The sequence below is a fragment of the Pavona decussata genome, unplaced genomic scaffold, assembly GCF_977016875.1.
Source record: "Pavona decussata unplaced genomic scaffold, jaPavDecu1.1 SCAFFOLD_219, whole genome shotgun sequence".
Lineage (NCBI taxonomy): Eukaryota > Metazoa > Cnidaria > Anthozoa > Scleractinia > Agariciidae > Pavona > Pavona decussata.
Window position 1 is genome coordinate 960,299 of NW_028145624.1, and position 25,714 is coordinate 986,012.

At 38.9% G+C, this 25,714-nt stretch overlaps 1 protein-coding gene across 1 annotated transcript; it reads left to right on the forward strand.

Annotated features, from left to right (window-relative positions):
* The first annotated feature begins 8,465 nt into the window (after positions 1–8,465).
* LOC146459412 (trypsin-3-like) lies at positions 8,466–25,590 on the forward strand. The gene is made up of 7 exons (XM_085089624.1): positions 8,466–8,770; positions 16,906–16,997; positions 18,372–18,517; positions 18,979–19,002; positions 19,420–19,663; positions 20,526–20,746; positions 25,129–25,590. The coding sequence occupies exons 3-7, from the start codon at positions 18,388–18,390 to the stop codon at positions 25,449–25,451; spliced, it is 942 nt and encodes a 313-aa protein (XP_084945750.1). The 5' UTR covers positions 8,466–8,770; positions 16,906–16,997; positions 18,372–18,387; the 3' UTR covers positions 25,452–25,590.
* Positions 25,591–25,714: the final 124 nt, after the last annotated feature.

Genomic DNA, 25,714 nt, shown 5'->3' on the forward strand with positions numbered 1-25,714 from the left:
TGTGGCAATTTTTATTTGCCACACGCCAGCCTTTCAGCAATACAGTTGTCACATAAAAATTAGTCATTTCTCATCATCTACACGGGCAAATAAAAATTTCCACATAAAAATTGCTCGTGTAGACAGGGCTTAACCAACATGGCTGCAAGCACAGTGGCTGTGAATATCCAGCTCCATTTGTCCTCTATCCACTCCCAACAGAAAAGAGAGATCCAGAGGGAAGAAATATGTGGATTAGAGCTGTCAACAGAAAGAATGGGAATCGTGGTAAAATCTGGATCCCAAAAGATGACGACAGATTATTCTCTGAGCACTTTGCAGATGGTTTTCCATCCCTATCGAACCCTTACCCAACCTTAAACTTAGGGCATAATCATGAAGATAAGCAATTTTGTAAGCCCAAAAGACCAGCACCGAAGGACATCACATGGCGTCAAAGACAGCCAGCCCTCCAGAAAGGTAAAAGTGAAAAACTTCTGTCAGGAGTCTCCTGCAGTTGACCATGTTGATGCAGCTGGTGAAAGTGTACCTGTACCTTCCAATGAGGCATGTGCCTCAAACATGCAAGAGCACAGCCATGTTACAGATGTATCAGTTACTAACTTTGTAGAACATGATGATCCTTATAATTATAAATGTGACTGCAGTGAAGACTGTCACTGCAAAGGCTGCATTGAAAAGAACAGTCTTATAAAACAACAACGGCTTAAAGTTAAAAGTTTAAAGAGCCAGAATGTTGAACTAAGCAACAAAGTTTCAAAGAAGGACAATTTTAATGTGATGACTATGTTGTTTGAAAACAAATTCAAAAGTAAGATTTTATACTGGGTTACCAAATAAGAAAACGTTTGACAGGCTCTTTTGAAATACTTGGGCAAAAAAGGTACAAGAATGAAATATTGGAGTGGTTGCAGAAAAGTCATCTCTACCAAAGTACCTCGTAACTTCAAGAGAACGCCCAAAAAGTTTGGTCAAGCACGAAAACTGTCTTTTAAAGAAGAACTTGTCCTGGTTATGCTGAAATTACGCCTTGCTATAAAGAATGAAATGTTAGCCGACCTGTTTGGTATAAGTCTGACAACTACATCTCAGATAATCAATACATGCATTAAATTCCTTGCACAGGAATGTCAACGATTAATTTTTTGGCCTTCAAAAGAAAGTATCCAGAAACACTTACCAGCTTCACTAAAGTACTATCCACACCTTCGCTGCACCTTAGATTGCAGTGAGATTTACATTGGAAGACCAAGAGATCTAGAGATCCAAGCCTTAACATGGTATGAGTATAAAAGACTCAACACCGTAAAGTTTCTGGTAGGGATTGCACTCAACGGCATGATTAGCTTCTTATCCAAGGCATGGGAAGGGCGTGCTTCAGATAGGCACATCACCAGGGAGTCTGGCTCTCTTAAATTAGTTGAACCCAATGACCTCATGCGAGCAGACAGGGGCTTTACCATAAAGGAGGATTTGATGTTGCGAAGGGCCAAACTGGAGATTTTTCCCCCTAGTTCAGGCCTAGAACAAATGACCAGGCAAAATGATAGCTAAATCCAGAATTCATGTTGAAAGAGCAATTGGTAGAATGAAATGGTTTGCAATTTTGCAGAATACCTTTCCCATTAATCTCGTTCCTCTCTTAGATTACATCATAGTTGTTTGTGCTGCCCTTTGCAACCTGTTACCAACCTTAGTTATATAAGCAGATGCAGATAAAAGTTCAGTCATGTTTTGGATACTTAATTATTTTCTACAGACTTTGCATGAACCTCACTGTTAATAGCCTGCGTAGCTGGCGGTTTTTGTTGCAGCGAGCCCACCAACAAAAACCCGCCAGCTACGCAGGCTACACTGTTAACAGATTCATGCCAGCTATATGGCTTTCCTGAACTTTTACTTTCTGTATCAAACACAGATGGTGTAAATAAGAAAGTTTGTTTTCTGCCTGTTTTAGGGCCTTAGATGAAGTAGTGTTCTATGTGTTAGGATTTTTTGCTCTTTCGCTTTGTTGTATAATTAAACTTGTGTATGTCTAGTACACAAAGTGAGAACCCTTGCCTGCTTACTACTTATCTTTCATTAGCCCAACAAAATAAAAACTTTGGTTTAATCATATTCAGTGTGTAGTACAAGTTGTGTTAGTGTAATTCTTTACTCCATACTTAAACAGAAACCTTGCAGGGTATGAAGGAACTGATAAACGTTACCTTCTGGGCCTTACCTGTCATCCTTAGCCGCATTTCTCTGAGCTCCAAAAATTTAATGTGAAGAAAAAATGTAACAAGCTTAAACTTGATTTTAAATCGTAACTCCAAAACAAAAATGGTAACACATTTATTTCCAAACAACGCTTAGTGATATTGGTTGCATAAATGTATCAAATTAGTAAGACAACAAAGCTAGTTCATTTTAGTTTTATTATTATTCGTTTTTTCTTTTTTCCTTGTGAAAGAGGCTAGCTCAACAATGTAAATAAGGAACACAACATGTTCATACCAAAACGTCCTACCAGCAGTTAACAAAAAATGTTTTAGTTATTTCCTTGCTAACAAAGATCGGATTAGTCATTGTGTAGTTCAACGTTAAACTAGTTACATGTGTGTCAATAAAACTGTTTTTGACTTTTTGAAGTTCACATTCCATTCACCTTAGCTACCATGAATGTTACTATGAACTAATACTGGAGCAATGTGGGTAGTAAGAAAATATGCAGCTGCATCCACAATTTGTTGCCACCTCTGCTGATCAAATGTGATTTTCTCCAAGTGAACCCCATGACGGGTATAAACAAAAAAAGTCACACCATCCCTTTCTTGTTACACCCATTTGGGTTTGTACTTGGGTATAATATGGATGGCTGCTTACAAGTGTAACTTTGCCATTCACTGTACTTTTTCTAAGGTAACTAAAGTTATGCTCAGAAGGAAATTGGTTTACAATGCTATAGGGGCACTAAATTTCTAATAACCCCTTACCACAACAACTACAACTAATTACTGCATCAGGGCTTGCACCAATATAGCATTTGTTCTGCATAACAAATAATCCACAAGGTTCTACTTTTACATCCTTGGGCCGAGGCGCTTCATTTCCTCTATGTAATGTTTGCCTTGCCTCCTCCTCCATTTCACGGCCATCTTGTAATACAGGAATGTTTTCTGGAGGGAAAAACTCTCCTGTAAGTTGCTTTGTTAATGTAGTGGCAGAGGAAGAATCATTCTTATCTCTAAGTGGTTTAACCATAGTCATTACTCTGGTGGCTGGTAGAGGCTGTTGTTCTTCCCACTCTCTGAGACTTCCACTCAGTACTTTGACTTTGCCCCCGTGTATTGTACTCTAAGACATCAACTTCCTTGGCAGAGAGCTCTGGTAATGTTTGAATGAGTTCTTCCACAGTTGTTTACCTTGGATGCAAGTTCAGGTAAGCTTGATGGTATTGGTGTCGCTGTCTCAACATCAATGCTTTTCTCAAGGTTGAAGTCAGCTTCAGGTGGGTATTGAGGAGGGTAAGGAATATCTGTATACCAGAAGACACATGCATCAGTGGCACTGCCATAGAATGCATCCACCAGATTGTCCAGGCATGACTCTTTTTCAAGGGTATTGACTGACTTCTTTGTTACCTTGAATAACTGCCTCGAAACAGGGTTTATTGGTTTGGATTTTCCTGAGAAGAAAAAATTTCCATAATAACATGAACAAACATTTGAACAAAAGGTCAGTAACATTTAAGAGTTACTTGTGAGGCGTGATATAAAAAGCATGTGGTTGAAGACTTTTTTTAAGATTTATCTTATGATAGAAAACATATCTTGAGAACCTTCCTCAAATGGCAAATCCAAGAGAAGGCCAAGCTCTCAAGCCCCAATTTTTCAAATAACATCCGTTTTGTTTTCAGTTATTTTTTTAATCAGCCCCCTCCTACTCTGTCCCAGTTCACAACAGTTTGGCCATAACACATTAATCAGACCCAAACTAACCCTTCTTGCTATATTGAGGCTTCTTCCATTTTATTTCACCGATCCTCTTTGGCTCCACGCCTTTCTTATTTGCCCGATGCCTATTCCAAGCAGATTCTTTAGATGTTGGTGAATTACCAAGTGTCAATCTGTTTTTCCAGGCATGCTCTACTTTAAAAAGCACTGCTGCCACGTGATTACATGTGGATCCCAAACTAAAAAAAAAATAAAATAATAAGGTCAAAAATGCACTACCACAGATTATAACATAAACACATAACGTGATACATCAGTCTCTTACATGGCAAAATATGTGCAATAGGCGCTCTCCACTGTGCCATTTGTCTTGTTGACACAAACCCACATCTTATGCGGTACATTGCTTATTCTCTGTGAAGGTGTTGACTGGGACTTCAGGAAGCACAGTTCATGAGTGTCGGAAATGGGATGATAATAAACTTCCTTCAGCCACTGTGAATCAAAGTAGCTAAACGCTTTTCCCTCTTTATAATCACTGAGAAGGCGTTAGCCGAGATCGCTCCCTTGTTCGGCTGTGAGTATGAATTCCGCTATTTGTAGCGGTAAAATAGGTGGCCATTTCTCTATTCCCTTCTTTTCACTGATCCAACCATCCTCAAGATCCGTGAATTGATCTGGTAACTGCTTTCCGTTTACGATAAGAAGAATTCTGTACTGTTGCTTTTTCTGTTCCTTTATATGTTAGTTTAAGAGGTACTGATAACTGCTCGGCACCGAAAGCCAAAGCGGTTAGTTCTTCTTCTTTTGTAGTTCCGTGATAACATTTTTGCTTTCTGGGTGTTTTTCGCTCGCGCCACAATTGTTCTTGTCCATACAAGTCGGGTTTGAACAGCGAGCTCTGTAGTGGCGCGGCTGATGACATCGGGTACAAAACTCGATGCTTGTGATACTTGTGTTTGTACTATGGAGAGATTTACCGTTGTTCGCCGCTTTTCTTCTCAAGATAGGTTGTTGACTGCTCGTTGCTTTCGTTAACCGCGCTTTGTTGATGCATGGTTCCACTTACAGGCACGTTGGATGAGCTCGAAGCTGGACCTGACCTGGTCGTGTGGACGAGCACAGGAGAGTTAACGGGGCTAACGACATGCAGAGACCCAGTGTATCGAGATGAAAAAAGTTCCTTGGGCTGTAGAGACGGCTTCTTTATCTCCTCTAGCTCCTTCTCGAGAATTTTTCTCTCTGCCTGTAACAACTTGTCTGGGGAATTTGTTATGACTTCCAGATTATTCTGCCCGATATATTTTAGCGAATGCATACTCTGAAAGCCTCTCCTCTCAAACTATGGGGCTAGCCTTTCGTGGTTTTTAAAATCCATGCGAGATTGACGACGCCACGTATAGACCTCCGAAATACCCAACCAGTTTTGACCCGCCATTTTCCCAGTTTTCTCACGTGTGAATCGAGTCGAACACGAACTGTTTGTGACGTTTGATTGACAAATCAGTTCTCCTTCCCCGTTTTTTGTCACATTTCACAGCTGATTTCACACGTAAATTTATTATCAGTCACGAGTGATTGAATTTTTTCTGAAAAATTTTGGGACAAAACCACTGTGTTCGAAGCTTGAGGTTCTAGATTTCAGCACGTGAAACATTGTTTCAAGGCGACAATTTATGGGATTATGTTTCGGTATCGCTTCTTTCCTGGAGCACTGTTGTGACAGCTGTAAAATCATTCAAGTGTGAAATTCACCCAGCAAATTTCTCGACTAGCTCATTTCGCAACTTTGCAATTTTGTATGACAAAAGAGAGTATATCTGCCTTCTCATTCTCTTCCACAGAAGATATCTAATATTGCAGGAATATACAGGTCAGTAAGTAAAGAAGAATTTATTTATTCAACAACAACAGTCACCCTGTTTCAATGTCATTCACAATTTGTTCAGCCGTGCTATAATTTTATATCATAACAGCGCGCTCAGACGATTGAGTGCTAGAAATACCAAAGTGTTTGCTTTGGAATTTAGGGGTCTAGAAAAAGTATCCACAATGCGTAAAATAGTTTACGGATTTCTGCTGTGTTACGTTTTCGCATGCCTCGTAGATCGCGTAAGCTGTTTCTTCCTCTGCTAAGCGCTGATTTCGTCGCAGGAGCTCTTTTGATATCATGAAAACACAGTTCGCAAGTGTTGAACTCGGGTGAATATGGCGGTTGGAATAACAAGCGTACACCACAATTTGCTAGCAAAGCAGTAAGAATAGGCTCCACTAAGGGCCTGTTCACATGGAGGTGGGGGACCCCAGGTAGGTGAGGTACCCCATCTACCCGGGGTCAGAAAAAACAGGCCTTCACATGCAACCCCGGGGCGCTGGGGTGAGGTTTAAAAAGCTACCGCGTGGTCGCTAAGTACATATATCAATAAAGATGGCGGATGGAAGACACTTTTCGTTTCGTTGTTCTACGGGCACGACTTCACCTTCATCCAAGACCGGTAGACCAGCTTGGTTATCAGACTCGACAAATGCACCTTCAACTCCTTCAGAACTTTCTTCAATGGCATTGTTGTCGATGTTTTGAAGGTGATATCTGCGAAAAAGCTCGCCACGCTTGTACTGAATTCAGAGACAATTGCCCGGATGAACATCACCCACCCCACCTCCAGCATTCACATGGAGAAAACTCACCCCAGCTAAGCGGGTTACCCGCCTCGGCTGACCGGGCAACCCGCCTCGGTGAGGTACCCCACTTCACATGTGAACGCAATCAAGAAATAAAGAGAGATTGTATGGAGAGATTGGTAACCCCACCGAAGCGGGGTACCTCACCTACCTGGGTTCCCCCACGTCCATGTGAACAGGCCCTAAGTGGCCATGGTGGAAGCCACAGTTGTCCATTATTACTGTATCGCCTCTCTCTAGCACGGCCGATCCATCTGCTCTTGTGAGATTAACTGCTTCCTCGAAAAATAACAGGAGCTCGGACGGACCTTCAAGTACGTTCATAAAGTCTACGCCGAATGGAGAATGCAGCAGATTAATAGTGTACGTGGCACTTGAAGCGTACCGTTGAATTTCGAATGCAGGCTCACCTCTGGGGGCATTTCCGTATTTTCGGTTTTAAGTTGTTTTCGCAACACTACTCTCGTCAAAACAGTGAACGGTGCCTGGTTCCAAGTTGGATATTGCTTCAAGGAATTCATTTCGACGATGGATATGGTCACTCCTTTGTGATTCTGATGGTATTTGCTGTATTTTCTTTTTTGTCATGTAGAGATCCTACCTGATACACTTTGATATGGCAGACTTCGACGGCAGGTCCAGGGGATTAACTACTCCGTCGAGTAACAAACGATCTTGCAGTTCCCTTACGTATACGCTTGGTTTCATAAGTTTCTCCGTTTAAATAGAGCTGATTACTTCAGGATTCATTATTCTTCTCTCTGCTGGATCTCGGAGATGCTGGAGCGAGGAACCGGTGTGATCGTAGTCGGCTAACACATTCTGGATGAAGCAACAGCTTGTTTTGGGCTCTCTAGCAATTGCTCGCTGTGACATCCCATCGTGGTTTAAGTCAAGAACTTCTTCTCGCAAGATGTTTGGGATAATTTCGACCGTTATCATAGAGTTTTCCATCTTGATTCCTGCAAAGCTACATTTTGAATTAGACTGAAACTTTCCAACCGTTGAAACGGTAGGTTTTCAAATTGTACTTTGTGAGAAATCTATATTTTTTCATCCCTCGAACTCTATTGGTCAATTTGCGAAAAATTTTCCGGGGTGGCCTCGGTTGGAGTTGTCGCACTGTAATCGTTCCCATGGGAAAAATATTCGTAGAGAATCGAACGTAATCTTTCTATCTACGACTATTTGATAGTCTCAAACGTCATCGGAATCTAGCATGATCGACAAGAACTGCACCTTCCAAACATTTTTCGCTGACGCGTAAAACACTTCCACATTTCCACATTTCCATCACGGACATTTTTCAATACATCGTCTTCAAACTTATCTCTCCAAGATTTTCCTCACAAACCCGTCGAAGAACGTCCATACTTTTTGCGAAAGCAGTTGACCGGAAGTCGTCTGCTGTCTCGACTTGACAAATTGACAGGTAATCGACCAATCAGTATTCTCCGTTTCCCAGGAACGGGAAATTCGAAGAACAAAGGAACCTCCTTCTCCCTCTCCCCAATCTTTCCTTGTTCTCTTTTTTACATTTGCATAATTTTACCATCACTTTGCGCGCGTGATATGGGGATTTTTTGTGGGGGGGGGGGGGGAGGGGAGAGGTAAGAGAATACCTTGCTCTCCTCCAGAAAGGATAAGAAAATTCTGTAAGGTCATGTGGGGGGGGGGGGGGGTGGGGAGAGAGGTAAGAGAATACCTTGCTCTCCTCCAGAAAGGATAAGAAGATTCTGTAAGGTCATGTGGGGGGGGGGGGGGGGGGAGGGGAGAGGTAAGAGAATACCTTGCTCTCCTCCAGAAAGGATAAGAAAATTCTGTAAGGTCATTACGTTCATATGATAAGCAGACTTAGATAAATGCTATTGAAAAGGAAAAAAAGAATTGTTGAGCTTCGAGCTCCGCTTTTATATAGACTTGGCTATATAAAATAACCGTAAATGAGCAATATTTATGGTGTGTCGAGCGAAAACAGATATTAACACGTTACCCTAAGAGGCAAACCTTCCGCGAGGAATGTGACAACAAAGTGGTGAACTTCAATATATTATCAAGCACAAGGGTTTTCATCCAAAAAATGGATGGTTAGTACTTGACTGAGCAGCTTTATTTCTGTGGCAAAAGGGAGCCTACAATGCTGAAAACTGGTAAAGATTTTCTGTAGATATCGCTAAAAACAATTTTGGGAAGAGAAGGGGCAAAAACACAATGAATCATACGGGTATCTGTTATTTAATTTCACTTTGCAAGCGACATAAGATGCTGATTATGTTTACCATCCGTTTCCGATTGCTCAGATCTTTCAAGAAGCTTTCCGTTGCATTAGCTTGTTAGTTATTGTATTCGGTAATGCCGGAATTTTTGGAAAAGAAAGGGACAACCACACGATAAGTCAGATGGGTATTTTTTTAATATATTTCATTTTATGGGGGCATAAAATTCTGCTTCTAGGAGCGCTGATTATTATGTCTGCCTTATGCTTCCGATTCCTCAATGTTTTTCAAAAAAGGTTTGGGGAGAATAAGCCTTTCAGATGAAACATGGTCAGGCTGTGCTCTTCCGCTGTTTGCACATCAATTTGCACAAATGCATTGGCATAGCATTTTTTTTTTTTTATTAATTTTAAGTAGCATTTTGGGTAGTGAGTTGTATGGTTGTGATTGTTGTGAAACTTGCATGTGTAAACTTGATATCTGTGAGGCTTATTTGATAAAGTAGGGTAAAAATCAGTAGTTGGATTTCAACGTTATGGGTTTGTTTTTAAAAATGAAGTTGTTGAAGTATGCTAATATCTCAAACATATTTAATTCGAGAAAAAATTCACAAGAATGCGCTTGTGTTTTTCGAGCAGAACTTTCATTTACTCTAATGAAAACAAAATATCTGAAAAATGATGATATCGACCTTATAAGAGCATACTAGTGGTGGGATTTCAACATTATGGGTTTTTTTTTTAATTTTACTTTGAGAAAAATTCAGGTATAAACAAAAATGTGCTTGTGTTTTTCGAGCAGAACTTTCTCGCTCTCTAATTAAAGCAAAATGTCTATCATTCAGAAAAATGATGATATCGACCTATGAGGAGCATATTAGACTTACGGGTGCCTGATTTTGACAATATTTGACAGGAGAGTGTGCATTAGAAATAAACCCGCAGAGACTGACCTTCCCCTTCGAGCATGGTGTATCTGTGGACGATCCAACTTTTGTATAGCTGCAGAATTTTCCTAATTAAAGAAGGTAGTTATCAACTGGCTTATTACGTTCAGCAACACACTAAAACACGGCACGGTAAGCGATGAAAATCCGAAAAACGGAAGATAGAACCGCTCTTATCGATCGTCTCAATCATTAAAGAGAATTTCCTAAAATTTGACTTGATAACACGTGAGGCGCCTCATGTTGATCGCATCAAAATAAGTCTTACCTCTGAGAGGAGCTTTTCTCAGAAAATTATAGATATAGAATCTTGGATTTTTTGTTTCCTATCCGTTCCTTCTTTAACCTAGATAGTTCAAAGCAAAAACTTTTCTTTCTGCTCCTCTAACATCCAAAGTTTTATCTTCTGTGATAGTAATTTCCAAAAAAGTCGCTACGAGCCCATGATCCTTTCAGATGAGACACAGTCTTGCTGCACACGTCCGCCATTTGTAAGTCGGTTAAAAAAATGCATTGGCACATAATTTTCTGACTAAATTTAATTAGCATTTTGTATAGCGAATTGTATGCTCATGACTGTCACAAAATCTGCAGATATAAGACTTGTTAGCGCTGAGGCCTATTTGTTGAAGTAAGAAAATAATCAGTCAAGGGATCTCAAAGTTATGGACATTTCTTCGTAAGAAAAGAGGTTCTAAAATATGCCCCTATTTCAAACGTTTCTAATCCATCAAAAGACAATATTTGCTTTTAAATTTAAATGCGCTTCATTTATGAAGTCAAAATCAAAGAAATAGGTTATTTTCTTGCCAAAAAGCGCGACTATAAAATGTAACTAAAGTGCCAATTAATAGGTTGGGCCGCCTTAAAAATTAAAGGAAAATTCTGCTTGAAAAACACGCACACATTGCTATTACCATAAGCAAACTTTGAAGTATACATATTATACTGATCTTCCTTAATTAAGTCATGAGATGCATAGGAAGAGTGGCTTTTTCAAATGAATGATCTCTGCATCATGAAGCCCCCTTTCTACAGTCCCTACCCAAAGATAGTTTAAGGTGGCCGAACACAGTTTTAAAGTATACAGGTGTTAGTAAGCGTTATTTGGAAACTACGTTCTTTTGGGTGCCCGAAATTGGTGTGGTGCAAGATCAACTAAAAAGAAATGAATTTTGATACTTGTTGTTGAGCTAGGTCCCGTTGCCATGGCAACGCAGCGAGCTATTGACCGTCTACAAACAATAGTTTTCCTTAATTTTTAGAAAATGCACTCGTTAGATTTTTTCCATTTTTTGTCTCCAGAAAAACTCACAAAATACTGACAGAATGACACTGCTTTCATGTAACTTTAACAGAGGGATCTTCTGTAAATATCCGTTTTGCACTTTAATGTTTTGTGAAGATACCCTCTGTCAGATTTGGATTTTTGTTTGCAGGCGAGTTAGGCTCTTAGAGAACTACTATATTGCTAAATTTCACGAAATTCTAACGAGCGGTTCCTGAGAAAACAGTTCATTTCCATTAACACAACCAGTCACAATTTTTTGGTCAAATGCGCATGCGTGGCTTTTAATTGCGTTTTTACAGCAAAGATTAAAAGCGTGCAAAAAGGCTTAGCTCTTCGTGAAATCGCTTTCTTTGTTCGGTGATGAAAGAAAAAGGGTCACAAACGATACACTGGATTATTTTAAGCGCAAAACTTAACTTTGTAATCAATTTGATATAAAATTAAGGGATCACTTTATCGACGCCATATTTTGCTTACCACAATCCTAGCGCGCGCTTACTATCATCATTAAAGAATGAAGCCATCAAGCGCGCGCAAACTGTGTTCGGCCACCTTAAGGCAGTTGTCTTCCAAATTAAATATAATCTTCTGATCAATAGAATTTTGTTGTTTCAGTCAGTTTGGTTTTCAAAAAGAAAGACGTATTTTATTTTCATTAAAATGAGGGAAAGTTCTTTTCGAAAATTTCCATATATTACAATTACCAATAAAAATAGTGAATATGTATTAAGATGTTCCAGTATTCTCACCAGAGCAAAAGAAAGTTCTCCTCAAGAACCGGCAAGATTTTTTTATTTAACACAAGCAAACGTCTCCTAGCTCAGACAACATGACCTTTATAATGAAATCATCGGGGGATGGACAGTTCGGCTTTCCAAGAAAAACGCAAATGGGTTAATCTTCGTCAATGGATTACTTCTGGATACTCTTTCCACTGCATGTCTCATCATATCATCCACAGAATTCTTTTCAGCGCTAACAGATTTACTTTCATCAGCTAAAGTATCAGAAGGTTACACTCGAAGATCAGCCGCACATTACAATTATCAATAGAAACTCTGGTGGTGAGCCCCTCGGAACATTTTATAACCGCTTGTGAACTTTCCGAGGAAATTGCTGCAATGTGCGGCTTTGTAAAATAAGCTTTGCAATAGTTCAATGTTATCCGAGAAAGTAGCTTTGAGTCTTATGGGAAGAAATTCTGTAGGTGTTTTTGCAAATTGTCGTCACATTTATCGTCAGCTGTTTACGATCGACCAAGCGGTTATAAATGGTATTAATCATACATTATTGCTCGTGTTTCGTAAGCATGAAGATTCTGTTAAAAATTAAACGTCTGATAACCACTTTTTTCAGTGTTTTAGGTGAGGTGAAATCCAGCCCCGTACGCTTCTCGTTATAGTTCCAAAACATAATTACTGCACTTGTTTATTAGTTACTGTAAGAAGAAGAGGCGAAAACACGCTTTAATTTTGATTAAGGCTTCGAGAATTGGGTGCTGCAGTTGTCTTAAAATATCTTTCTCCAGCAACTTTCCATAGCAAAATGTCCTTGCTCAAGGAAGCAAGAAAGAGCGTGAGCATTTCGAGCAAAACTTTCCTTTATTATTATGAAAGTGAAATACATGTCGTCAAGAAAAACGGTGATATCGATCTAAGATTAGACTTCTGGGTGCTTGTATTTGACTATTTTTGACAGGAGAGTGCGCATTAGAAACAAACCCGAAGAGAACGTTCCCACTTCGAGCATGGTGCATCTATGGATAAAACTTCTTTGTATAAAAGCAAACGTTTCTTACATGAATGAGGCATATTACACTCAGCGATACAAGCAATGCACGGCAGACGAGGAATGTGTTTTTTTTTTGTGAGAGAGATAGGACCGCCCTTATCGTCTCAATCAGTTCGTAGAAGCGACTTCTAAAATTTGCCTTGATGAAGCATAAGTCGTCATCATGTTGATCGCATCGAAATACGTCTTACCTCTGATACGAGTTGCTTTTTTTTTCAACTTCATTTTTAGAAAAAAAAAATGCCCATAATTTCTTATTTTTCCTTACTTCATCAAACAAGCTTCAGAGCTAGCAAAATTTATATTCACCAGTTTCAATTCGCTACACAAACACTAGTTACGTTTACTCTAAAAATGCTATGCCTTTATGCATTTCTTAGCCGACCTTAACCTGCGGTCATACCCTCCCTCCCTACATCTCATCCCGAAAAAAAAGTAAATACATAAAAAGATGCAGGTTAAGCGACGTACAAATAGCGATAGTACATCTGCACGTTTCAGGACAATCATGACCATCAAACAACTCACTACAAAATGCTACTTAAATTTTCTTCTAATATGACATGCAAATGCATTTTGCGTAAGCCGACGTTCAAATAGCGAAAGAGAAAACCCGGTTTATCCCTCATCTGACAAGCTACTGCCACCCTAAGCTTCTCGAAAGACCCGAGCAACCAAAATGTACGGCAAACATAATCGTCTGATTCATCTTGTATTTTTCCCTTCATTGTCCAAAATTGCTTTTAGTATTATAGGATATGATATCCGTCTACAGAAAATCCTTACCAGTTTTCATCATTGTAGGTTCCCTTTTGAACAGGAATAAAGCCGCTCAATGGAGTGAAAACCCTTCTATTTGATAATATACTGAAGTTCACTAGCTTTGTTTGTCACATTCTTCATGGAAAGTTTGACTCTTCTTTGGGATAACGAGTGTTGATACTCTTTTCTTTTTGCTTGACACACCATTCTTAATTTTTCTACTTATGCCCGCACCATTTACGGTTACGTTAATTAAGCTTCTCGAAAGGGGCATTACACAATGCTGAAATGTGTAAGCATTATTGTTTATAAGAAAAATAGACGTTATTCATCGTGACAATTGTTTTCCCTGAGAGGCAAACTACCCGCCAAGATCGTGACAGCAAGCTTAATATCTTGAGGATATTATTATTTCTCACATTGGTTTTCCTTGCAGTTGAAAATCAAATGGTTAGAAGTACTCGAGTTGACGAATTTTTTCATCTAAATCGGAACCTTCAGTGCTGACAACTGGGGTACCTGTAACAATAAGGTTTTTGGAAATTAAGGGAATATTCGTCATCAGTCAGTTGAGTATTTTTTATTTAATTTCATATTAAAAGCAGCATAAATTTCGGCTTCTAGTGGCGCCGATTGTGTTTTCTTTACGTTTTCGATTGCTCAGATTTTTTCAATAAATCTTTGGGTAGCATAAGCCTTTCAGATGAGAGATAGTCTAGGTTCAATTGTCCGCTATTTGTGCGTCGGAAAGCACAAATGCTTGTCAGATTATTTTCAGAGTAAATTTAACTAGTATTTTGTGTAGCGAGTTGTATGGTTATGACTGCCATGAGGCTGTGTAAATAGCAAACTTATTGACTTGGTGGCTTATCTTATGAGGTAAGAAAAAAGTCACTTGTGCCCCATATTTCAAAATTATATAATTCATATTTTCTTAAAACACACTTCATTTATAACGCTTTTTCTTTTCTTGCCAGAAATGTAACATAGGAGAAACAGCCACACACTGAGTGCTGTTACCATAAGTACTAGCAAGATTCAAAGCATACAAATTATATTGATATTCCTTTGATAATTCATCAGATGTTTTCGACGTGTGGGTTTTCAGGATAAAAGGGAATCGATGATCTCTATAGGCTCAGTTCTATTTTTTTCTTTTTAAAGTCCTTGCCCAAAACTAGTTTAAGGCAATCTTGCTCTTTGATGAGTTCAGTTTTCTACTCTATTTTCATTAAAATAAGGGAAGTTTCTATTTGAAAAATACGCACATATTGGAATGACCAAAAGCAAGTCTGCATCAATGTATATAAGTGACGCTTTATTTTGACAAGAGCAAATTATAGAAAGTTCTCCTCAAAAACCGCCATCATATTTTGATCAACACAACCAAAGGTGTCGGCACACGTGATGAACTTAATAATTCATTCCACGGAGGACGGACTGTGCGGCTTTGCAAGGGAACCGCCAATGGGTGATCTCTCGAGATTCAATTTTAATGCATTCCTTCCTCGTGATCTGCCCAAAGATTGTTTGAAGCATACACACTATCCTGTGATCATTTATTGTAAGATCCAGAGAGTGATTTTCTGTGATGACAAATGTTTTTGTTTTCATCAGAGTAAAAGAAAGTTCTGCTCAAAGAACACACGCACATCACAATTATCAATAGCAACTCTGCATAAATGGACTCATAAATTCGCTCATGAATGTATTATGAATGCATTGCTACTGAATTGAAGAAAGTTCCACAAGGATCGCTGCATTACAATTATCAACTGCATGAAAGAACTAATTCATTCGTGAATGTACTAGTAAACATTGATAATTTACGAATGTATTCGCGATCGAACGTTTTCAGTAGTTAATTCTTCTTGAGGAAAGTTCAGTTTAACGGAATGGCCATTTGTCTAGAGCTAAATGGGTTTTAGATCAATCAAATCCCTCCACGTGCATTTGTTTTTTGCTATGAACAACTGAATGATCATGGCAATTATATACGCAACTTAAGCCGTTGCGAAAAGAAAGAAGAAAAAAATTCAGGCTTGAACGGGATTCGAACCCATGCCCTCTGCGATACTGGTGCAGTGCTCTACAATTGAGCTATCAAGCCAACTGCTAGCTGGGAGAAGGCCATTTTTTTTTTATTCGAATATATCCGTAGAGGTGATGAGATGAAAGTGAATATATAAAACTGCATTCATGCGAACTGCAGAAGAAAAAAAGAATAAATGAATAATCGCAGTTATATGCATTCACTTATTCATTCTCTCTTCCGCAGTTCAAATGTATAAATAAAATAAAATATGCTTTCTTAAGGTAACACGAATATTCGTGAGTTTTCCGAGCAGAACTTTCTTTTACTCAGTTCAAATGTATGAATTTTCATATATTCACTTTCATGTTGTTAAAGTGTACAATACTTTATTGGTTACTAAGAGAACAAGCACGTGAAGAAGTTTTGTTTTGATGAAGCCTTACAGAATTTGGTGCTGCTACTGTATAAAAAAATTGTCAAACTACAACAACTTTCCATAATAAAAGATTTGCTTGCTTACGGTAACAAGAATATTCGTGAGTTTTCCGAGCAGAACTTTCTTTTACTGTAATGAAAAAAAAAATGATCTGTTATCAAGGAGAATGGTCATCTTGATCTTAGAAGAACATGGTAGACTTATGCCTGCTTTTGACTATGTTTGACAGGAAAGTGCGCGCTGGAAATGGAGAGATCAATTTAAAAGCACGGAACATGTTTTAGTTTGATCAAGCCCTGCAGAATTTGGTGCTGCTACTGTATAAAAATTTGCCCTAGATTTGTCAAACCACAACAACTTTTAACAGTAAAAGATTTTCTTGCTTACGGTAACAAGAATATTCGTGAGTTTTCCGAGCAGAACTTTTTTTTACTGTAATGAAAACAAAATGATCTGTTATCAAGGAGAATGGTTATCTTGATCTTAGATGAACATGGTAGACTTATGCTTGCTTTTGACTATGTTTGGCAGGAAAGTGCGCGTTGGGCATGCATGGACCCGCAGAGACAAATTTATTCGCCTTTGTTAGCAGAATTGAACTTTCCCCCACTGATCAATTAGTCAAGAAGCATCATGGCGTAACTATGGAAACTTTCTTTTGCAATAGCAGTGTTCTTTTACTTTTAGAGCAGAACTTTCCTCTTTTTTTATTAGTGTAATTAAAATTTTTCCCTGCTAAGAAGAAGTCCCATGGAAACCAAAGAATATAAAATAGAGATGATGTTTGGTTTGAACCATCTTCTTGCAGAGACTGCAGAGGAAACGTGTTGGAATCGCCAAAGCCAAGATCGTTCGTTTGCTGTTCCCTTGGACTGAAACCATTTGTAACCCTTACCAGAGGTGAGTGTAACTTTCTTCCGATGAAAATGACGATGACTTATCTTTGCTCGATTTGACGTTTTCATGTAGAAAATCCTCTACGTGTTACTATAAGATATAGTTTTCATTCCTACTGACCATGTAAATTACTGTTGTGATAACCTCGACCTTACATCAGCCCGAAAAAGGTCGAAAATATTACTGTTGTGATAACCTAGACCTTACACCAGCCCGAAAAAGGTCGAAAATTGATGAACATATTGAAAACAGAACTCAAGCTGCAATTCAATTTACTACAGCTTAGAACTACTGAGGATGCGTTGTTCGTTGCCATTTTTCTTTTTGTTTAATCCAGTATCGCGTTGAAATGATAGAACAGGATATTAAATAGGATATTATTGCTTGTTTGTTCTGTTGGAAATTTGCGTTCATGTACACGCCAATTCGGTAGGTAAAGTTAAAGTCACCTAAGCGGCCACGGGGCCAGAGCGCAAACCATTTTCTGAAGCATGAAGCAAGGAGTATTGCTACTCCTCCCTAGATGCGATGCTGGGCCATCTCCTGCTTAGGGAAGCAACACAGCAATGAAGAAACCAACCAACCAGCCAATATCATACATTACTCATTGTTTCAGTTGCGAGTAAAGGAAAAATGTTTTTCCCTGTCATTTCTTACTACTTTTCCCGATGACAAAAACTGAGAAGTCGTTCCAATTTGTTTCACCCTTATGGTGAGGCAATTTAAAGTATCTGTAACTTTTCTACGAAGGATAGGTAGAAGTAATTCTACTTTATTTGACCATGTGAAGAAAATATCAGAGGCTCCTATGTAAGTCAATTCGTAAAAGAAACGGATTTGTGATTAAATGAAAGTAGGGAAATTTCGGGCGAGAATATTAAAGGGGCATGAATGACACTTTATATGAGCGGCAAATACTGGGTCGTCATTGATTGACTTCTGTGCCATCCAGCGCACATTTTTGTTTCCTCATTTTGTTTTACGCCATCAAAATGTAGCCTAAGGTGGGGTTAATTTTAATATCGAGCACCTAAAAAAAGTGTGGTGATAGTTGTAATTATAGTGATCTTATAAACAATTCTTCTATCCCAGCTCTATGGAGTAAAAGATGGCTCTCAAAATGGTGATGGTTCTTGCACTATCTGCATTTGCAATAGGCGGAAAATTGTCACCGACAACCACCACCTAGAGTTATAGCATAACCAGTAAGAAAACAATTGAAACGTTGCCACAACCACCACGTTTTTCTTTCCTCATTTTCTTTCAAGAAATCAATTTGTTGCCCAAGGTGGGATTAGTTTTAATACCGACTTCTTAAAAAAAAAAGTTAAATTTTCACAATTATGATCGATAACCTCGCGTTTTTCTTCCCACCAGGCTTACGGAGAAAAAGATGGCCCTCAAGTTGGTGATGGTTCTTGCACTATCTGCTTTGGCAATAGGCGGAAAATTGTCACAAGAACCACGTGCAGTAAATATCGAGAAATTGCCACAACCACCACCTACTTGGAAACCGAACAAAAGTGAGTTAATTTCTTTTTAATTTTCCCTTTGCCAGTTTCCCGTAAGTTCTGAGCATAACATCATGTATCCTGATTTAAATGATTGTGACGATTATATCGATTTTCCCATTAATTCAAAAGCAATGAGATCGCTTATTCTATGAAATCCTCGAAAAATGAGATAAAAATAGAAATAATTCTGCAACTGTCTTTAATGAACTATTTTTGTCAAATTTGATGTAAAAAATTGGTCAACCAAACGGCAAACTTTACTTGTTAATTTTTCATCGAAGTGCAAATTTGATCGCGCCAAATGGTGACCTTTGAGGTAAAATAATAAGAGAAGATAAATTTCAGAAACAGTAATCCAAACGCAGACACCAGCACAGTGTTTCTGGTTTTCAGTCAATATTAAACACGATGAAATGCCCAATGAAATACTTGACATTGATTAATGTATTACTTTTTTCCATTTTTTGTAGTTATGAAGTTGTCCCAACCAGAAGGTGAGTTAAGCCTCTTGTACTACTTCACTGATTTTCTGACCATCCTGTTAACCCCCCCCCCCCCCCCCCCCACTCTCTGAGAAAACAAACGCTTCTTTTCTCTACGTACGTTTTCACTGATTTAATTTTCCGTCTGTGTTTTAATGAATCGTATATATTTCATTTCAGCCCTTCGGTCTATTCGTAGTACATCCATTTCCGATGATGAGTTTGGGTTCGTTTTCTTTGCTTCGAAGGCGTTTGAATGTCATCTCGCGTAACTGAAAAAATTGTTGCAATTGTTCAAGGCTTCCATTATGCGCCAATCAATTCGGTTTCAAACGAAATCCAAATATATCGTTATGGAAATTCACATATCGCAGCGAGTGCCCCTGTTTCCTTATTTTCTTTTCTTTTTTTTTTTTGGGTTGTTGTTAGAAAATGATGGTAACCATGGCAATGCTATCATTGATGGATCTCGACCGCGATCCCAGTGTACATACAGTCCCGCGACAAAAATTGTCGGTGGAGAAGAGGCACCCGAAGGAGCCTGGCCGTGGCAAGCACTCCTCGAGATCACCAAGTCGGATGGTCAGTACATGTGTGGAGGATCTTTGGTTACTTCTAATTGGGTGGTCACTGCAGCACACTGTCTCACAGGGGCCCAACGCATTCTCGTAAGGTAAGAAAAAAAAATCTAATACTGTACCATGGTACTATGCAACGCCTTACTTCGTACGTCTAACTTCTCGTGACTTCAAATGGTCGTTTGTGTTTTATCGCGAGTAATAGCATCGCCGTTTCTCTGGCAGATCAAAACCCCATTATCGGTATCTCGTAGCCTGCAAATACAACCGCACTCATCCCTCCTTCTCGGTAGGGATGCCCCAAGCGGAGGAGAGCGATTTGAGACGGCGGTATTGATATCGACTTTAGTTAGTGCATCATTCCGTACAAATATTACGGAACGTTAATTGCAACCTTGGAAGCAAATCCGTAAGTTGCGGCTGAAAGTACTTGCTTGCTATTTGGGTTAACGCTTTGCCTTTCGCGGGGAATCTAGAGCTCTATCCAATTTTTATGCTTCTTGAAACAGTTAGACAACAGCACGGCACACTTGAACACTCACCCGAGCTACCTTTGTTGGCAAACTAAACTGCAACTCTGTAAAGACTGCATTTCAAATCACCGATTACAAATAAACAACCACGCATCTCGAAAAGTTTGATTTCTCCAATCCTTTCTAACGTCACTGCGGTAATATTGTTGGCTCTTTGACAGAGCGACCTCCTTGCACAAAATATTAAGCTCACTGATCTCACTACTCTCTGGCTCGATAACTATTCCTCCAACAACACGTCCAACTGAATATGCCAGAAAGAGACGAAATGAGGTTAACGTCTTCTTGCGAAAAGATTGGCTTAAGTGGATTCAGCGCCTTCTCTGTATGTGTGTGTTGTGAAAAGAAAACAAAATGCCGTTTTCCCAAGAAAAAAGAGTATGTTCAGAGGAATCTTAACTATGTGACACTTTCCTTGTTTCAGACTTGGCGTCCATGATAGAACACAACAATCTTCAAAAGAGCAGAGCGTTTATGCCATACGCGGAATTACACATTCCAACTACAATCCATCTGCAAGTTCTACACACGACATCGCCATGTTGAAATTGCAGAGGTCTGTTAAACTCAACGACGCTGTTAACCTGGCTTGTTTGCCTGGATCGAGTGGGAGTGTGGCAGTTGGCACGTACTGCTGGGTGACAGGTATGAGTGATGAAAAGGTGATTCAGTTATGATGGAAATATTACTAAGGGATGAATAACTCGGTATGTTATCACCTGAGTGATTAATAAACTGGCACGATTACTGCACCTTTCAATAACATGCGGACTCTGAAGTTCAAAATTCAACCAACCGTTATGCTTTTCACTGCCGTCAATCACTGCAGCGGACCTCTAAGAAACAAAACCGTTTGGCTCAACGCGGTCAAAAGGTCATGTTCGTGCACTGAGATTGGCAGATTTCGATCCACTTTGTCGGTTTCTGTATTTTTGTGGTCAGTCGATTGTCGCCGTAATTAGGTCTAATTAGGATTGACGGCAGTAAAACACGCAAATTGTTAGGTGAGGTTGAAGTTCAAAGTCCGTATGTTATTGAAAGGCGCAGTAAAAATGGAAGACTGTATAGCGAAATCCGATTTGTGTAGCGCTATTTAGCCTAGGATCTCTTTTCTTAGCCTGAGGGGGGTGGGGGAGGGAATTATGACCCCTCCCCCACTTATAACTTCAAAGTACTACAGTGATAATAGTGAAACATGGGGGTTATACGATACGCTGAAACCTCTTTCCTTTGAGGTGCAAGGAATAGTATATAAATATAAAAGTTGCTAGGACAAACTATCTTTTTTTCACAGAAAGGTCAAAAAGTTGGGTGGTGCTTGCTCTTAAGACCGTATTTATACTATTTCACCTAAAACACGGACACAAAGTGTTCTTCCCGACTTCTTTGAACATTCAATTTTTTGAAGATAAGTAAAGCAACAGCTTTGAGACGTTACCTACAAGGTGTCTAAAAAATACAAGCACAAGCACAAGAGTCCATACAAACACTAAGTACAAGCACAAACACAAGAGTCCATACAAACACTGAGAAACACAAGCACAAATACAAGAGTGCATACAAACACTTAGAAATACAAGCACAAACACAAGAGTCCAGACAAACACTAAGAAATACAAGGACAAACACAAGAGTCCCTACAAACACTTAGAAATACAAGGAAAAATACAAGAGTCCATACAAACACTAAGAAATACAAGGAAAAATACAAGAGTCCATACAAACACTTAGAAATACATTAAGCACTGAAACACAAGAGTCCATACAAACACTAAGAAATACAAGGACAAACACAAGAGTCCATACAAACACTAAGAAATACAAGGACAAATACAAGAGTCCATACAAACACTAAGAAATACAAGGACAAACACGAGTCCACACAAACACTAAGAAATAGAAGCACAAACACAAGAGTCCATACAAACACTAAGAAATACAAGGACAAACACAAGAGTCCGCACAAACACTAAGAAATAGAAGCACAAACACAAGAGTCCATACAAACACTAAGAAATACAAGGACAAACACAAGAGTCCACACAAACACTAAGAAATAGAAGCACAAACACAAGAGTCCATACAAACACTAAGAAATACAAGGACAAACACAAGAGTCCGCACAAACACTAAGAAATAGAAGCACAAACACAAGAGTCCATACAAACACTAAGAAATACAAGGACAAACACAAGAGTCCATACAAACACTTAGAAATACAAGGACAAATACAAGAGTCCATACAAACACTAAGAAATACAAGCACAAACACAAGAGTCCATACAAACACTAAGAAATACAAGCACAAACACAAGAGTCCATATAAACACTAAGAAATACAAGCACAAACACAAGAGTCCATACAAACACTAAGAAATACATGGAAAAATACAAGAGTCCATACAAACATTTAGAAATACAAGCACAAACACAAGAGTCCATACAAACACTAAGAAATACAAGCACAAACACAAGAGTCCATACAAACACTAAGAAATGCAAGCACAAACACAAGAGTCCAGACAAACACTAAGAAATACATGGAAAAATGCAAGAGTCCATACAAATACTGAGAATACAAAGACAAACACAAGAGTCCATACAGAGACTTAGAAATACAAGGACAAATACAAGAGTCGATACAAACACTAAGAAATACAAACACAAACACAAGAGTCCATACGAATGCACCAGCACGAGAGCCCATACAAATACTAAGAAATACAAGCACAAACACAAGAGTGCATACAAACACTTAGAAATACAAGGACAAACACAATAGCCCATACAAATACTAAGAAATACAAGCACAAACACAAGAGTGCATACAAACACTTAGAAATACAAGGACAAACACAATAGTCCATACAAATACTTAGAAATACAAGCACAAACACAAGAGTCCATACAAGCACTTAGAAATACAAGCACAAACACAAGAGTCCATACAAATACTTAGAAATACAAGCACAAAACACAAGAGTCCATACAAATACTTAGAAATACAAGCCCAAACACAAGAGTGCATACAAACACTTAGAGGAATTAAACTTATTTGATTCCTGTGGCTGTTATTATATTGTCATTCAGGGGCGGATCCAGGGGAGGTGAAATGGGTGAATTTTCACCCCCGTTTTTTTGAGACCCCTTCCTTTTTTTTTTTCCTTATCCGTCAAATATTGAAATAATATTTGATTTCTCTAATTGAGGTGGAGAATGTGCATTAGCGATGACTGGTTCTACCAATCAATTTATTCATTTTGAGCCTGTTGAAATGGGGTTGACAGACCTACACGACTCCCGCTGTGTGCCCATTGTGTTGATAAAAGCCTTTATAATTTTGCTTTAATAAGCATGTCTTTAAGCGATTTCCCTTTTCTATAATAGATAAAGGGAGGTTCCTTGTATATCTCTCTTAGTAGCGGCTGGTTTTGTATTAAATGCCATTCAGTGTCCATTAGAATATATTTCAAACATGGCAGTGATGGTTGAAATTGTGTCACGAAGGGTAGAATTTTCTTGTGCACTTTCTGTTTTTGTGTAAGAGCGTTCTTCCTTTCTGCGAAGTTAACTTCGGAGAGGATTTTGTCCACCAGGTTACTAGGATAAGGTTTCGATTCCAGGCGTGTTTTAAAGTTTTTAATGTTTTCGTCAAACACTACTTTAGAAGCGTTTGTCCTCAGAAGTGCCTGCTGGGTGGCAGCTGTTGTAGTTTGTGTACTGAAATGTTTTAGTAGGTTTGTAATGTGTGCGCACGTCGAGAATCGTTTCTTTCTCGAATCTCTGTCCCTTATAGACTGTTGTATCCAAGAATGTTGTTTCTTATTGTGAGACTTCAGCGGTAAACTTTATGGTAGGGTGGTACGAATTTGCTTGCTCAATGAATTTTCTATTTCTTCTTTGTTTGTATCCCACAAGTAAAATACATCGTCAATGAATCTTCTCCACATTAGTGGTTTGTGAACGCTCTGCCTTAAGATCTCCTTTTCTAGAGATGCCATAAAGATGTTGGCAAAAGCTACTGCCATTTTAGTGCCCATGGCAGTTCCGTGTGTTTGGAAGGAGTTCTCCTTCAGTATAAGGCTGAGCATTTCTCTGAGGAAATTTGTAGCTATAGGAGGGTTATTGGCATGAAAGTTCTCGTATGCGTTGCATACTATAGTGATTCTTTCAGTCCTCCTGTGGGATATTCGTGTAAAGGCTAGTGACATCCATTGAGACTAGAAAAGCGTTTCTAGGCACCCTAGTGCTTTCAATAAACCTTATGAAATGTGTCGTATCTTTTAGAAACGAGTCCTGTATTTGTGCTATTGGCTGAAGTAGTTTGTCTTCGAATGATGATAGGCGTTCTGTTGGGCCATCACACCCAGATATGATAGGTCTTGACTTCCGACTAATGTCGGTTTGTGAATTTTTGTGAGGGTATAAAACACTGGGCTTCGAGGCGGATTTGGTGTTAGGTTAAACCATTTAACCGTCATTTCGTCTATGCACCCTGCTTGATGAAGGGCATTAATGAGGTGTTTAACTCTCTGGGATGTGTCTCTAACCATTGGTTGGTCTAGTGGCTGACAGTTATTTCTATCATCCAATTGTTTCTGTCCGTCATTGATTTTGTTTTCTCCGCTCATAACGACGGTTGTTCTGCCTTTATCTGCTTTTTTGAGAATAACTTCTTTGTTGTTAACGTTAATAAGCTCCTTGAGAGCTCTTCGCTGCACAGACCTCAAACACCTCAACAAGGCTTTGGCTCTATAAAAAATTACATTATTACAAAAATTCACCCCCCATTTCAAAATCCTGGATCCGCGCCTGTCATTGATATTACCATTGTAATTGTTAATATAATTCAATACCAAATGGAAAGTATGAAAAATAAAAAGATGAAAAGATGTACATTTGAAAATCTTCAACATTAAATACTTGTTTTTGGAGTGTTTTTTCCCCTCTCTATTATTATTTATTAATTAATTAATTTATTTATTTTAGTATTTATTTATTTATTTATTGTTTTTTTTTTCTTGGAGGATTTGGATATACCCTTCCTAGAGGTGTCTCAGATGTTCTGATGCAAGTCTCTCTCCCAATCGTGTCGCAATCCACTTGTCAACAGGCCTATCCATGGGCGACAATCGATGACTCCATGATCTGCGCTGGCTATGCTAATGGCGGTAAAGACTCCTGCTCGGGGGATTCAGGGGGTCCGATGGTGTGCCAAGCCAACGGCAAGTACTTCCTAGAGGGTGTGGTATCGTGGGGATACGGATGTGCACGCCGAGGGAAATATGGTGTCTACGGAGACGTCCGCTACTTCAGGCAATGGATCGATGCTGTAATAAGTAACTATTAAGGAAAGAGGGCGGTAAACCTGTTAATCGTGCCCTGGAGCATTAAGACGATAAAAGTCGTAAAACATGTTTAGACATGTGCGAATAAGGAACTCTGTAAACTTGTTAAAGAAGGGGAAATAAAATGCATTGAAAAACTAAGCTGCTGGTTTTTATTCTTGAACTGTCTATTTGCTGTAATTAGTATACATAGTGTAAAGTCTACAATGAAAAGGCAATATCGCATTCACTTTAGTTTTGGTTCTACGAAATGAGTAAACGAGGC

Excerpts from the sequence above, each read along its gene's own strand:
- LOC146459412 (XM_085089624.1), top strand. The coding sequence starts at position 18,388 with ATGGCCCTCAAGTTGGTGATGGTTCTTGCACTATCTGCTTTGGCAATA. Across the intron at positions 19,664-20,525 it reads GCCCAACGCATTCTCGTAAG|ACTTGGCGTCCATGATAGAA; the intron begins GTAAGAAAAAAA and ends TCCTTGTTTCAG. Across the intron at positions 20,747-25,128 it reads CACGTACTGCTGGGTGACAG|GATTTGGATATACCCTTCCT; the intron begins GTATGAGTGATG and ends TTTTTCTTGGAG.